The sequence below is a fragment of the Pleurodeles waltl genome, chromosome 10, assembly GCF_031143425.1.
Source record: "Pleurodeles waltl isolate 20211129_DDA chromosome 10, aPleWal1.hap1.20221129, whole genome shotgun sequence".
NCBI lineage: Eukaryota > Metazoa > Chordata > Amphibia > Caudata > Salamandridae > Pleurodeles > Pleurodeles waltl.
In genome coordinates this window covers 249366994-249382928 of record NC_090449.1, presented here as the reverse complement: position 1 = coordinate 249382928, position 15935 = coordinate 249366994, and the positions used below count along the sequence as shown (strand labels likewise).

General features: G+C 42.1%; 1 protein-coding gene across 2 annotated transcripts in view; it reads right to left on the bottom strand.

The window, feature by feature from the left end:
- Positions 1-15935, bottom strand: part of LOC138261408 (alpha-N-acetylgalactosaminidase-like) — a 120794-nt gene that overhangs the window by 18272 nt on the left and 86587 nt on the right. For both annotated transcript variants that reach the window (XM_069210333.1, XM_069210332.1), the window contains one exon: positions 3717-3878. In XM_069210333.1, the coding sequence (XP_069066434.1) occupies positions 3717-3878 (162 nt within the window). The remainder of the gene's footprint in view (positions 1-3716; positions 3879-15935) is intronic.

Here is a 15935-nt window from a genome sequence, read left to right as displayed (position 1 = left end):
AGATCTTATAAATTGAAAGGTCATTTTATCAAAATAAGTGTGTCATAGCTCCAAACTTTCAATATGAAGGTGCAGACAGGCAGAATTGCAATCCTGTAACTTGAAACCACTGACCTTGTCAACGGTTGCTATGTTGAGCTGCTTTTGTCAGATGATTAAGAGAGGGTACACCTTTAAAGCAAATAATATTCATTACAATTCCCTAACCACTCATGCCATTGCATAACTGTTGGTTGACAGTTCGCGTTCAGGGATACCTGCAAACGTTAGTAAGTGCATTGCATAGAAGCCAGACTCAGTGAGGTTGGAATAATTCCCAGAGTCATCATTCAAAAATGAAAGCGGCCTGTAAGAGAGTCATAGTGTAAAAAGAGAGTGGTGGCCTGCAGACTAACACTACCATGTGCGCATGCCAACAATATCTGAAGAAAATGTCAACCCTTGGGGTGAAGTGCAGACAGAACTGCAATGGGCATTTTAACCTAACTTTTAATCAATATTTTGATATTTAGAGGTCTCCGGGGAGGCAGGGAGTAGATAATATAAAAAGACTCCTGCAGTTCACTATTTCTGGTGCCACATTGAAAGAACACTTACCCACAAGTTAAAAAACAAGTCAATTTCCACTTCTGCCAAGTTAATTTCAAATAATAAATATAAAGCACACTTGTCCTCATTCAAATTAAAGTTAATTATTTCTCTGACAGAACCTAACCGCCTATGGTATGCCTTCTAAAGAATATCTGAACATGGATTTAAATTCTTGAAAGAGACCATTAGTATAAAATCTGAAGGCAGCAAATTTCACATTGTAACTTAATCCACAGTAAAGCGCTTAGGCCCTCAGAGGTCTGTATCCCAGAGCAGCGCCTGGCTGGGGAGAGGGGTATACAGATCTGAAAGATCCACGTTTCCTTGTGTTCCCACATTTGCATTTCCTGGGTGCCAGAATGCCGGGCCTGGTTAAATCGTGATTCCTCTAGACAGACTGTAGGCACACACTTAGCCTGGACCCTGCCAGACCCACTCCAACACTACAGGGGCAGCAGGTAATGCCCCCCCATCCATGCAACAGCCTGACATAGCAATCAACAATTACCACGTGCACAGATTGGATGATAAATGTCATTTGGAATAGTTCCTACAATCTAGGAAACCATGCCAATTTTCAGCTGTGTTTCTAGGTGGACACAGCTAGTCTCTAGTTCACAGAATATACCTCGTCATGGCTGGAAGTAGGTGTACAACACCAGCTAGACTCAGCAGTTCGAGTCCCCTATTAACCTTTCATGGTAAACTGGCCAATTTGTAATGAGGAGCTTAGTGAATGGGATTCTGTTGTGATTAAACTAGGAAGCCTCCTAAGTCCAGATAGTCCTAAAACAGTCATGCAGACAGGTTAATTAGCTCCCCTCTTAGGGAAACAGTTCTAACATTTATATCAAACTGGATACCGGTCTTCAAACTTCTCCCACTCACAGATACCCTTTTAAATACACACTCCCAAAATGTAACAATGTTGCTGACTGGGGATGAGTAGGTCCTTGAAGAGCTACTTCTCATGTTTCTATTAATGCTAGGAAACACTATCTTTTCTTTATGCAAACACATCATTGATGCGAGCCAAGGAATGTGGTTTGAGCTGTAGATTTCTCTGGGCCATTGTAGCTGTGCATCCTGTAGGCCAGCAGAGCAAACAGACATTGGCGCCAGTCACAAAGGTAACTTACAACTGTGAGTAAATAACATAAGTAATTTAATCTTACAGTTTTGAGAAACTTTACTACTTTTGGCTATTCACAAAAGTCTTACTGTAAAGCTACTCAAATGTCTATACTTGCATGTCTTCATCCCCAGAAAAGGGATGGCACAAAATTACTGAGTGCAAGTTACCACCCCAAAAAAAGAAGCAGAGTTAAGTCGATTATAAAAACTTTTTACATTTTCTCTATACTTTCCCAAAGAGAAATCTCCACTCGACTGTGGAGTCTCCCTATACTAAAGTATAGGAAAAAGTTTAAAAAAAAAAAAAAAAAAAAAAAGTTTAGTTAACTCAAAAAAAGTTATTAACCATAGGTTTATGTTACATATTAATGTACATATTTGTATGTGTATATTTTAAATGTAAAACAGAATAAAATAAAATGCTGCAGCACTATTAACTTTGAATTAAATCTTTAGTTTAAACAAATTATTTTTCAGATTTATAAATTGAAAAATAGATTTCTACCTAAAGTAATGCATTAATTATCGAAATTAATGTATAGTTGTTAACATACACAACTGGATAATGTTTTATTTTAGATGTTGTTAACATTGAATTATATTCACTTATATTTGAAATTATGTTAAATAATTTAATGTACTATTATTTCACATAGGGTTTTAATTTAGCTTGATAACTCCATTATTTTCTATAGGAAGATGTTGCAGTACCAGTGGCTGGCCATGTGTGGTGCAGGACTTACAACAGCTCCGAGCTGATATGATTTACAACAGTTTGGGTCCCTTTTGCCTATTGTACCATTAGAAGTGCAGTTTATGAATGGCAATTAATTGACTCTTTTTGGGTGGGTGCTTGTCCCTCCATAAACTACTCCCTCACCTTACAAGCTCCTCGTTTCTCCTAAATAACCCCCTCCCCCATTTAGTAGTAAGTATGCCCCTTTTCTCAACCACTCCCCCGATCACTGCCACATTTACTACGAAGTAGAGAACTCACATATAAGAAGCTCTCCTCCTAGAAAATATGAGAGGTAGGTGAGGGAATAGCATTTTGTAGCACTCTTAGGAGTACAATTGTAGTACGATTAAACGTACTTCAAAATGCAGCTGGTGAATATGCCCCACTTGTGTCCCACACTCCCACTTGTAAGACTTTCCTCAAGGATGGGTCAGTATAGTGATTGCTCCTACATGCCAGGGTCCTTAAAAGGACATTTTTAGTGCACCCAACTTGGTTCTGGGAAGTCGAGGAACACGACAATTATGCATCTCCTAAACATTATCATCTACTAGAGTAAAAGAAGGGCAAGCAATTATTACTATAATAATAATGAGATCTGTAGCCCAGGCACATAATAAGAAACTATAAGCAAATAAATTGCTTATCACTGTGTAATGACAGAATAACAACATCGTACATCATCTTATTTATGGAAATGTTCTCAAAGATGTGCATCTCCATTTAACTGTCCTCAGTGAATGCAGCCCTCGCCTTTTAGCAGTGTAATTTCGCAGACACATTGTGCTTTTACAGCACAACAATCTCCGCTCCAACCCATGTTTTAGCAAACAGCTCTTGCAATATTTTGCAGTTAGTACAAAATATGTGAACAAGCAGCGCTCATTTTCCCAGATGCTAGTGATACTCAGTTGTCAGAATAACATTTATACAAAGTAGAACACTAGCATGAGAAAACGCTTTGCTAAAGCGGAACAAACACATTATGCTGAACCAAAGCATCACAGGCACATTTAAAGTAATTCTGTAGGCGTATAAAAACATTATGAACGTTCAAGCTTTCACAACATAAGGAATAATTCTAGCGAGGCTCAGGGGCCAAAGGTCACAGGTCTTAAAGGTAAACCCACAGCACAATATCTTTAATCTGGGAGCACACAGACCCTTTTAATGGCTTGTAGTCTCTAGTGTCTCTACCACATTTAATATGAGCACTTTATCGAAACAGAAGCATTCAACTATGGTCTTTTACCATGTCTGGGTCATTCCATCGCCCTGGTCCAGCAGCAGGCTGCAGGATATCTTGATTCTTTCCATACCATTCAATAATATCCAAGACACTGTCCCAAGAGTCTTGGATATCACCATAGTTCCGCCACATATTACAGATTTCTCCAAGCAACGTATAGTTCACCTACACAGAAAAAAGTATAAACATTAGGAGGGAGTTCTACTTGTTTAGGTGAATCACCATATTAAGCTAAACCTCTGTTTTTACCCAAGCCTAAACTTTCAACGGATCGTATTTATTATGATTTAATTTACACTCTGAATTGCTTACTAATTTACATAACTCTGTAACTGGTGAAGCGATGTCATAAAATAAAATGAGAGCTCTTTTACGTGGTGACTTAAGAACGTAAGAGTAAAATAATTAACCATAGTGAAATTTCGCAATACAAACATCTGGAAGCAACAAAGGTACAATAGGGCTTTACAAGAGTCACAAGGGAACATCACTGAATAAACTGGTTAACAATTCAGTAAAGCTCTTCTGTCAAGACTTGGTACTACCATGCAAAGCAATATGTAACTAGTAAAAGTTTATGGTATTCGTGTATCAGGTTTGCATGTTTTGTAGTAAAATAATGAACTCTAAAAAGTATGTACTACTGTGGGTTATCACCAGAACCATATACATGGCATAAACAACTGGTGCAGTGCAGTGGGACCTTCAACAGAAACACTGATTGTATGTTAAACAAGATGGTTCCCATTCGTTGTGCGACTCTTGGGTAAGATGCTTATGAGTTTGGTCTCAAGCTATCTACATACAGTAGGTGCTTTCCCAATGGAGAGGTACAGGGGTTTCAGAGCTTAGGGGTAACTCTTGAGAAGGCCTGCTCCAGGGTTTTGTGTTTTGTAAACCATGCAGATTGGAGGCACGCTGCTCTTAGATCTGGGCATGCATGCACCTCTAGAGATCGGGAGTTTCAGCCCAAGACGTTATGGTGTGCCTAATTGGAGTTCTTTGTGGGTAACTTTAGCAAATTTTAATTGGCACCTTTCGGGGTCAGCAACATTCTTTTGATGCAGAGGTGATGTGAAATTTGCAGACGGTGCATTCAAATACATGTGGTGCACAAGAAACCGCTTTTAAGAACTAATCCTGATTATTGAGGCCCGTTAGCCAGATGTTTTCATAGTCAATTCTCCTGAAGACCATAACTTGTACCACTGTCTTTACTTTTTGCTTTGGAATAAAGTATTTAATTTTCCATAACATCTTTAGTTGATACTGGGCTTTCTTTACAGTATTTTTCATGTCCAACAAGGTGACGTACATATAAGAATTATTCACACTTCATGCGGCTCAATTTGTTGCACAGATTAGATTGAAACAAAAATTAGTATTCACCCTGAAAGTTGAATATTATACAAGTCATTTAATTGTAATCAACATGAGTCTTCTATTAGCAGTTTCCAAGGAGTCAGTCAACATATTTTTCCTTCAGTAGTGGCATGTGAGTTTCAGGCTTTATAAAGGCTTTTAAAAGGTTTGTGGCCTACTACGGTGGTACACAGCAATCATGAGAATTCACACTGATACTGTATGGACTATTGGTTGTAAAGATTCTGTCATTTGAAGATACTTGAGGTCTTTGGGTGTAACTTTAATATGCTGACTAATGTAATAGTCGGTAGACCTGGCACATGTAGACAAGATTGCACAAATTGTAATTATAAGCAGTTCAAGAGGTGTGAGAATACGGGGATCCAAGGAGGTCTTTAGGCGGATGCAGTAAATTACACTGGAGCCTTGGAACAGAGTCCTGTGAGGTCTGGAAAATCGAATTTCCATCACACAATATTCAAGTATTTCAGAAAAACAGCAGACTGGTAAAGATCAGTAGCTATTTGGATTATCAATGTGATTACTTGAAAAGAGGCTGTACATGACAATTTTTAAATGTTAGGTACAATATATTTACTCATGGGTGTATTGATGATATCCAATTATAATTCACTACCTTGTGGGTTATTTAAGGCAGAAATGGTACTGTCAATGTGGGATGATGATCTCATATTTGCTACGGATGTACCTGGAGTCCTTATATCAATTCATTTGAATGGTGACCGCTAGATCTCATGATTTCCCTGGCGTTTACACTTGTTGTTCAATAGTATCTCTCGTGTTGCAAATCATCTTAGTGGAAAACTTAGTCAGAGTGACGCAGCTGTATCTTAATTCAGTAGGATATGAGTGTTTATTGATGCAGTGGGGATTAGCTATGTCCATATCATATTGTTCTTTACCCGACTAATTTTTGTTTTGAGTGAGGTGTGGGTTTGATTAATTAGTACACTGAAAAAAAACCGATCTTGTCTTCATGAATATTATTGACCATTCCTGACGTGGGAATGAAGAGTATTTGGAGTGAGTTTTTGTCATTTCTCTCTAGATGTCAAATTTATTTCCTTTAGTTCTTCCAAGTACCCTCGAGCTGTCATTTGTAGATGTCATTTTTGATTAAGAGGACAATATGTCAATGGGCGATGATGGAGTCTTATTTCAACCCAACACCCAAACAGATAAGTATTTAATTTGTAGAAAAAACTGGCGTTGGGGAGCTTTACAGGTCGCCACTGCAGATTGCACCACCCACAGCTCCCGCCAGAACTGCCAAATGTCATCACATCCTTAAAGATGTGACCATTTAGTCTATTCCAAGTCACAAAGTTGTCCTGCGCGCACTTGTATTATCTAGAAACATTTCTAATGTGTTTTGCATTGATAAAGACCTGGTCATATCCTGTGTTAAAAAAGAGTGAGACAGCGCCACTGTGTGGTGAACTGTCATAAGCAAGTGCCATAGTAAAGATTTAGGGGGCAGATGTGCAAAAAGTAGGAACTGCGATTTACAAATTGTGATTCTTACTGAAACGCAATTAGGAAAATGACACTTCCTTATGTAAGAAAACATACAGCTTGTAATTAGCGATTTCTAGTGGGTCACAAATCGACCTACCTCATGAATATTAATGACGTAGGCCCCAATTTGTGATCCATTACGAATCTGCGCTATCACAAGGATCTTGGCCTCCTGGGATCAGCAGACAACTATGGGGGTCATTCTAACCCTGGCGGTCCGAGACCGACAGGGCTAAAATTACGGAAGCACCGCCAACAGGCTGGCGGTGCTTCCTGGGCCGACCGCGGCGGTAAAGCCGCGGTCAGAAAACCGGGTCTGGCGGTTTCCTGCCGGATTTCCCCCGGTTTCCCGCCGGATTTCCCCCGGTTGCCCAAATCCTCCATGGCGGCGCTGCTTGTTTCTGACGGTTTTTACCGCCAGGAACAGGCTGGCGGGAACGGGTGTCCTGGGGCCCCCTAACAGGGCCCCAGTATGCTTTTCACTGTCTGCTTAGCGGACGGTGAAAAGCGCGACGGGTGCAACTGCACCCGTCGCACACCTGCAACACCGCCGGCTCCATTCGGAGCCGGCTTCAGTGTTGCAGGCCTCTTTCCCGCTGGGCCGGCGGGCGCTATTTTGGCTAGCGCCCGCCGGCCCAGCAGGAAAGTCAGAATGGCCCCAGCGGTCTTCAGACCGCGGAGCGGCCATATGGCGGTTCCAGCCAGGCGGGCGGCGACCGGCGCCCGCCGCGGTTGGAATGAGGGCCTATGTCTGTGATTGTTTTTTTTAATAAAACAATTTTTTTTTTTTTAAGGAAAACGGGCTGAATATTAAAAATAAAAAAAAAACACAGAAAATTAAATTTCATGTTAATTTTTTGAGAGCACGCAGTGGTTCCTGCTTAACACTCCCAAAGGGAAAGGAGTCCCAAGGGGACGCATTTGCAAATGGGTTACCACCAGTTTTAAACTGGTTGTAAAGTGTTATCTATTTGCAACCAGAATTCTGTCACAAAACAGTAATACATACCATACAGATTAAGTATTTGGAAGGGACACCCCAAAACATCACTTCTAAATACTGAATCGCTAACACAAATTGTGAGTTAGTAATATTTGACCAAATTGCAATTTGTGCTTTTGTATATTTATAAAAGCATTTTAGCCGTTGCAAACAGCCCGTTTCTGCGAATTGGGCTGTTTCCAACTACAAAAAATCCTTTGTATATCTGGCCTTAAATGCCAGTACTTAGCACCAGCAACTAGGCACAAATTAACTACTGTAGCAAAGACATTGTCTGTAAGGTTATGTGTGTTAGCACGAGAGAGGATATCTGTGCTTCAATTCTCTGGATCAATCACATGTTCAAAAAACATGGTTGTTCACACTGTTTGCTCGATTTACGATTAACACAGAATATCAGGTCAGTGTATGTAAAGATGCTTCTAGAAAGAAACCCAACCTTCTTCGCTCTGATTAGGCCTAGAATGCCCATTTGATCAGCATGGGGTAAGAAGAGAGTTTGCTAAAGATACCCACACTTAGGAACGGGTTATGGCTAACTATTCCAGGAGTCCCTAGTGGACACTCAGGGAATGACCGGAGAAGAGCAGACATTTGTTCTAGATGTTGTTCAGTGAGTTACATTCAAGATGAGAGAAGATAGAGAGTGAGGTAGAAAGAAAGAGACATCCGTTGTCGGTTATTGGAATGAGGGTGCTCATGTTAAACAAATGATAACCGTCTGGTCTCATAAGAGACAAATTTAAAGCAGCCGCACTGGGTCCCACAGGATGAGTCAGCCCAGATTTCAAAGTTAGCATGTGGCGGTAAATGGGGAGACTAGGCCTGCAACATTCTTTGGAGTCCGGCTGCAAGATTTCAGGCGAAAAGAATCGACCTATTAGAACACAGCTGCCTCACCGTGGCCTTCATAGCCAGGTCTATTTGGTAACTGCCAGTGACCATGCCCTACGGAAGACTGCCTCCACCCCAGCACATGACGTTCACAAAGATCTCCACGAGATTAGGTTGCCAGACCCCTCTGGCACAGCACCACCCGCTTACAGTCACCTGCTAGGCACAGGTAGGCCAGTGCCGCAGGGCCGTGCGTACCAGACAAAGTCATGTGAGAGGATTTCCTAGTCCCTATCGACCCCTGCACACTTAGGATATGAAGAGTTTGCGCCCTTAGCTATGAGTGGAGCAAGGAGAGAAAGAGAAGCAGGTATTCAGACGATTCTGAAAGCAGGCAAAAATTAACAAGTGCTGCAGAATCAATAGATCTGGCCTTTGAAAGCTGGTGCAATAGATAGTTTTTTTAATTTACATTTGTTATTACAAGCTTCTGCAAAAATAAAAATACAGAATAGAACACATTCTACCACCAAAATTGCGCGGTATATTTGTGAAACAGAAATTTTTAATAAAATGAACCACTATTTTTTTTTTTTTAATGGAACAGTACGCGTGCTTCTTTGTAAGTAGATGTACTTCGAACTGATAATTTAAAAAAACCTTTATCGTTTTAATGGACATCACAGTAAAATAGGATTCTTACTGGTTTAAACAAGGTACAATTGGATATATCACCCACATCCAGTGGCTCGCTATCCTACCAATAAGAAATAATCAACAATATGTTTATTAACAATTTCATAGGTTAGCCAGAATCTAGGGCTTTGAGGAGTGTGAGCAAAGCACTTCTCAGGGTCAGGGTAAACGACCGGCTCACCACCTCAAAAAGAATGAGTCACCCCATTATAAGATGAGTGAAGAATACTACACCCTAACACAGTATTTAGTAAGTGACCCATCTCTGTAAGGTCCTGTAGACATCTAAGCAAGTGGTCCACCTATATTTGCCCTGGTGTAGCGCAACACATTAAAATAATTTAATTTCCCCATGCTGTGCGGAAATGTCAGCTTCCATAAGCAGCACACATGCATCCATTCAACCTTCTTCTGACAATGCCCCTAGATCTGTTTCTTTTGTATCCTCAAGTTTCTTAAAAGAAGAATGTGAATTAATTACAAGAGTTTTGTAAATCTGGAAAGTACCATAGCAGTCATGCCTCGCAGTCATCGCTTTAGCCTCTAATGAACAAAAGTCTTAAATTAGATTCACCCTCTTAAGCTAGAGGCGGATGGCATTCCACAATTGCAGATATAACCGAATTGGCTTTAAGGCTTGAATTGAGTTAGTTGGTCTGAAAAGGGACAAAATGTCCATTGGACAGGAGGTGCCCAGTTTATAAATGCCTACGCAAACCGTGCTACTAAATTGATGCAGCAAGGCCAGGTTCGAAAACATAACGCCATTTATCCTTATGGCGGTTAGACAATCCTATCGTCTTCGAAGTCTTCCTCCAGGCATAGAATGTGGTCTGCATTACCCGACTGTAAACACAAGAGTCCCACCCATCATAAAGAGTGTACAGCAGATTACCCGCTGCTCCAAACAGTTCTTGGGTCAAAATATGCAGTCATTGACTGAAATCAATATGCCTAGTAACAGGTTTCTAAATTTGCCTTTCCCAGACCCTCATCAAAAGTCAACTGATAACATTTATTCTTGGAAAATCTGGGCTCCCCATCAGCCTAAAGTAAATAACTGGGCTGTATAGCAAGCTTACAGAATTCATTAGACAGGAGAGATCTTACATTAAGATAGTAATATTAAAAGGGAAATCTTAAAGAGAGTTTCTGTTCTCAGCTTGGTATTCTAGGAAGTTGCTAGGCCACCCCCTGTATTGGGAAAAATGAGATTATACAACACTGATCAATTAAATCAAGTATTTTTATTACTTGAGGGCCAAACTATCTCGGATAACGCAAAAACAAAACATTATTTGAGAATTACAAGATATTATCCCATACCTCAGGGCCTTCATACAACCTGCCGAAGGGTGTTCACTCGATCTATTGAGTAAGCGGCTTCATCGCCAATGAAAAGAGACTTGCAAGTATCCTTTCTAATGTGTAATAGACAAAACACATGTTCTCTTCAACACCAGCCAGTGGCTGCCCAAATGATTTCCTTGTGGTTTAGAAAAACGTGGTATACGTTTACTTTTCAGAGGAAGGAGAATAGATAATTATATTCTAACATTCTCAGTATCTAAGAAAATCATCGTCTTTTATATCAGGAACTGGCATATAAAATAATGCTCGGGTGGTACATGGCACAAACTCGACAAAGCAATTAATGGAGGCTTTGGTATCTCTTGTCGTGGGTGTGACGAGGAAGGTACGTAAATGATGTTTTTGGGCCCATGTGGTGCAGAAAATTAGAGAGATCACCAATGTCCATCTTCCAACTGACTCTCCTCTAATGTTGCTGTGGAAGGTGGATGACGAAGGCTGGTATTTGATGGCAGCACCGGTGGGAAGACTCCTATCACAGCTAATGTTGGCTTGCAGGTTGAGAGTGGCCTACCGATGGGACGCTCTGAACAGCCAATGTTATAAATATGGTGGTATAAAACCTGGAATCTTTATACTATGGAAAAATTAACAGCAACTCTCCACAATGGACTAACCTATTATGAACAGACTTGGCATCCCACACTCATTTCAGTGTCAGGCCTGGAAACAGTCAAGTGATGGTATGGTCGAGTACACCTACCGAAGGTGGGAACACCTGAAAGCACTGAGAATTTGGAACTGATGGGGCCAGGAATATATCATTCTGATACAGAGTGGCTGGAACTGGTTGGAGTGGAACTTGCAGGCTAATGAATGTATGGGCTTGAAGAAACCTGGCCATAATGTACCTCAATGAATAAGCTTTAACGTTTATGTGGCCTTATTGTGACATTGAAAAAAATGAGAACTCCAAAAGTTCAATAAAGTATTAATAAAAAACGAACGTCCTCACCAAAGGATCTTTCAAACACTGGGTTAAGGAGGGAAAATTATGAAGGTTTCATAGCGTGTGCTGAATGAAACCATCACGTATAAATTCACTCTGATCTGGGTAGATTAGCAAACCAACTATTCTCATCAGTTTATTTCTCAGGACTATTGATAGCATTGCAGATTCTCTGATAAACAGGAAATAGGTATAATAGGTATTTGAGAGGCATTGACTTCCATGTAATATTTGGCCTTTGGAAATACCATATGAACGACTGTTAAATTCACAGTGCAAATGCAAGTCCTATCCTCACCGCTGACAACCAAGGTTAGAAATGGGGTCTCTAGTTGGCAGTCGGTTTGCACCCAGTCCAAGTAGGGACCCCCACTCTAGTCAGGATAAGGGAGATACCCGCTCAGATAAGCCCTGCTCACCCCCTTGGTAGCTTGGCACAAGCAGTCAGGCTTATCTCAGAAGCAATGTCTATAGCATTTGCACATAGTACACAGTAACACAGTGAAAACACTACAAAAGGACACCACACCAATATTAGAAAAATAGCCAATATTTATCTATTTAGAACAAGACCAAATACGATAAAAATCCAACATACAGTAATAAAAATATGAATTCTGCAAGATTTATTCAAAAATACAGTTCCTTGAAGTCAATAGCTCCACCTGGGGCTATCCCGGTGTCGTGAACAACAAAACCAACAGTTCAGGCTGGCCGCAGGCCAGCTACGGTGTCAGGAAGACCCGCAAACAGTACCTTGGATTTGGAGGGCGTTGTGATCCTTGCGGTGAGCTCCAGAGAGTGGCGTCGCGGATGTTGCAGTGTCGATTCCAGAGTCGGTGCAGGTGTTTTCGGTGTTACATGCGTTGCAGATCAAACTCCAGGCTGATGAAGTCAGGAGCACTGGCGTGGATGGCGTCGAGGCTGCAGTGCGAAGCGGGACGATGCGACGTGCGGTGCCCACAGGTCACGGTGCAGGCAGCAGCTCAGTTACGGCGTCCAGCAGCGTCAGTAAGACCAGGGCTGCGGTGTGAAGTGGGGCGGTGCAAAGTGGGGTGTCCACAGGCCACGGTGCAGGCAGCAGCGCCGTCGTTGCGGATGCGCTGTTGTCAGTAGGCCCAAGCCAGCGGTGCAGGATGGGACGGTGCTTCGTGACCCTCACGAGAGGTGGCCACGGTGCAGGCAGAGATGCGTGGTGACGACACTGGAGTTGATGGTGCTGGCATCGGTGGACCGGGGCTGCTGTGCGGGACAGTGCTTTGTGCTCCTCATGAGCAGTGTCCACAGGCCAGGGTGCAGGCAGCGGCAGTGGTGTCAGCAGGAGCGGTGTCATTGGGGAGGCCCAGGCTGCGGTGTGAGCAGACGATGCCGGAATGCGGGGCCCACAGGTTGTGGTGCGAGCAGCGGGTCGGTGAAGTCGTCTGATGGCGGCGGCGGTGAGACCAGGGCTGCGGTGCGAAGCGGGGCAATGAGACTCTGTGCGGCGTCGGCAGGTCACGGTGCAGCCAGCGGCTTGGTTGGCGGCGTCCCAGTGGTTTCTCCTCCTGAACAGCACAAAACACAGTTCCCAGTGCTGCAGGTCGAGGAAACTGAAGTCTTTGGTGGCCCTGAGACTTCCAACAGGAGGCAAGCTCTACTCCAAGGCCCTAGAGAACTTTCTCAAACGGGACACACAGCAAAGTTCACCCTCTGCACTCTTTTCAGGCACAAGCAGCAACTGCAGACCAGTCCAGCAAAGCAACACAGCAAAGGGACAGTACTTCTCCTTCAGCTCTTCTCCTGGGCAGAGGTTCTTCTTGATTCCAGAAAGATTCTAAGAGTCTGGGGTTTTCGGTCTCCTTATACCTTGTTCTGCTTTTGAAGTTGGCAAACTTCAAAGCAAAGTCTCAAGTGTTTGCAAGATCCTTCCTTGTCCAGGCCAGGCCCCAGACACACCAGGGGGTCAGAGACTGCATTGTGTGAGGGTAGGCACAGTCCTTTCAGGTGTGAACGACCACTCCTCCCTCCCCTTTAGCTCAGATGGCTCATCAGGATATGCAGGCTACACCCCCGCTCCCTTTCATGTCACATTCTAGAGAAGAGGTGTGAACATCCCAACTGTGAAACTGACCCAGACAGGGAATCTACAAACAGGCAGAGTCAAAAAATGCCTACTTTCTAAAAGTGGCATTTTTAAACAGACAATTTAAAAGCCAACTTAAAAAAAGATGTATTTTACATTGTGAGTTCAGAGACCCTAAACTCCACATTTTTATCTGCTCTCAAGGGTAATCTGTGCTTTAAGGATATTTAAAGGCAGCCCCCACGTTAAGCTATGTGAGAGACAGGCCTTGCACAGTGAAAACCGAATTTTGCAGTATTTCACTGATAGGACATATAAAACACACTAGTATATGTCCTACCTTAAAAATTTACACTGCACCCTGCCCCTGGGGCTACCTAGGGCCTACCTTAGGGGGTGCCTGACATGTAGTAAAAGGGAAGGTTTAGGCCTGGTAAGTGGGTACACTTGCCAAGTCGAATTGACAGTTTAAAATTGCAAACACCAACACTGCAGTGGCAGGTCTGAGCCATGTTTACAGGGCTACTAAAGTGGGTGGCACAACCAGTGCTGCAGGCCCACTAGTAGCATTTGATTTAAAGGCCCTGTGCACTTTACTAGACACTTACCAGTAAATCAAATATGTCAATCATGGATAAACCAATCAACAGTACAATTTCTATAGGGAGCACTTGCACTTTAGCACTGATTAGCAGTGGTAAAGTCCGCACAGAGACAATAAACCAGCAAAAACAGACCTGAAAAAAATAGGAGGAGGAAGAAGGCAAAACGTTTGGGGATAACCCTGCAAAAAGGGTAATTTCCAACAGCCATCATTTAATCAGTGAATGCTTGTGCCACCTGCAAGTGAAAAGTATCCTCTTTGGATGTGACTAGAGTTTCCCAGTTTTGACCCCACATTCATAGATTTGTTGTGAGACACCATCCACAAAACCTGGACTCATCAATTACAGCCTACCAGTAAGAAGGTCAACTGTATTCCAGCCTTCTCAGTACCACTCCATCTCCTGTGGCCAGATATCACATATCGAATTCCAATATCCAAATCTTGTAGCTGATCTACTGTTGAACGTTTCGGTCATGACAACACTGTAGCCGATGGTGCTGGGTCTGCCTATGTAGTGTGGTATCCCTTAGATTGATTTTATGCATTTTACTGTGTTAAGAGCGTTTATTCAAAACTCTGACTTGTGTCATCAACTAACTGGATGAATGTCTACAAGTGAAAGTGGGCCAAAGGAATGCACCAGGTTGGCAGGTACTTTCACACAGACGCAGCAACAGTTTTGTTCGATTCTGGCAGATGGCTTTGATCTGCAGGTTGCCAGTCCTTGTTGATCGATGAGATGGAGTATCATATCCTTGAAAAATATTGCAGGCATAACAACCAAGCAAGATCCTGAACTAAAAAGGAGAACCAAAAGCTTGAGTAAGTAGATTAGTGGAAAGGGAAACGCTGGACCTTTTGCTTCACAGCTCAGTCAGCACCTTCTTGCAGTAATCCCAGTTAGGGATAAACTTGTCACAAAACTCTTGATTTGATCAGTTGCTTGCACAGAACTGTCTTTTTACTGTTGATGCGGCTGAGCACACCACATAAAATTCCTGTCGTTGTCGCCCTGGAATCACGCCTTCTTATGGCGAGTTCTAAGTACTTTGGATTTGGTTGTATTGCTGGACTGAACAGTGTGTATACTTTAACCAACGTATTCTCGTCCACAGCAAAGTTTGTTCATGCAAAACAAGTTTATCACTCCTTAAGTCAGAGCCTCAATTGTGCTGGATATTACTTTCAATATGTTGTGATTTGCTTGACGTAGACATCATGGGTGAGGATTTCACCGTTTCGAGTGTAAATTCCACTTGACAATTTTACATCCTCTGCTTAACCAGCTGAAAATGACTTGAACTTGACATCTAACGTGCCAAAATCTACCCAATGCTTGGTTCTTAAAATATCCCATCAAATTCAATTGCAGGTCGCTAATAAAAACCCATCGATTGAAGCCTGTAATTAAAACCATTTAATGGGAAAATTCTATGTTTATTGGCGTTTGAATTTAAAAATGTAGATAACGACAACTTATAGCCATTGTTCTGAAAAACATTTGCTACGTGTTAACATCCAAACAAGAACTGTTTATGATTATTGCAACATTTGAAGACATGCAGTTAAAAAAATAAGTGTATACTACAAAAATAGAAAGAAAAAATGCTGTTGCCTAAATATGGCGCCCACAGGCTTGTAGTAAACAAAATCATCCATATAATTTGCTTCCTAGGAGACATACATAGTGGTTTAGCTGGCATTAATTTGAATATCACTTGGCAGCAAGAGGAGGTTGTCCCTGTATACACTTGAGTGCGTTTAATTTACACATGTAACGAACATCAATAGAAATA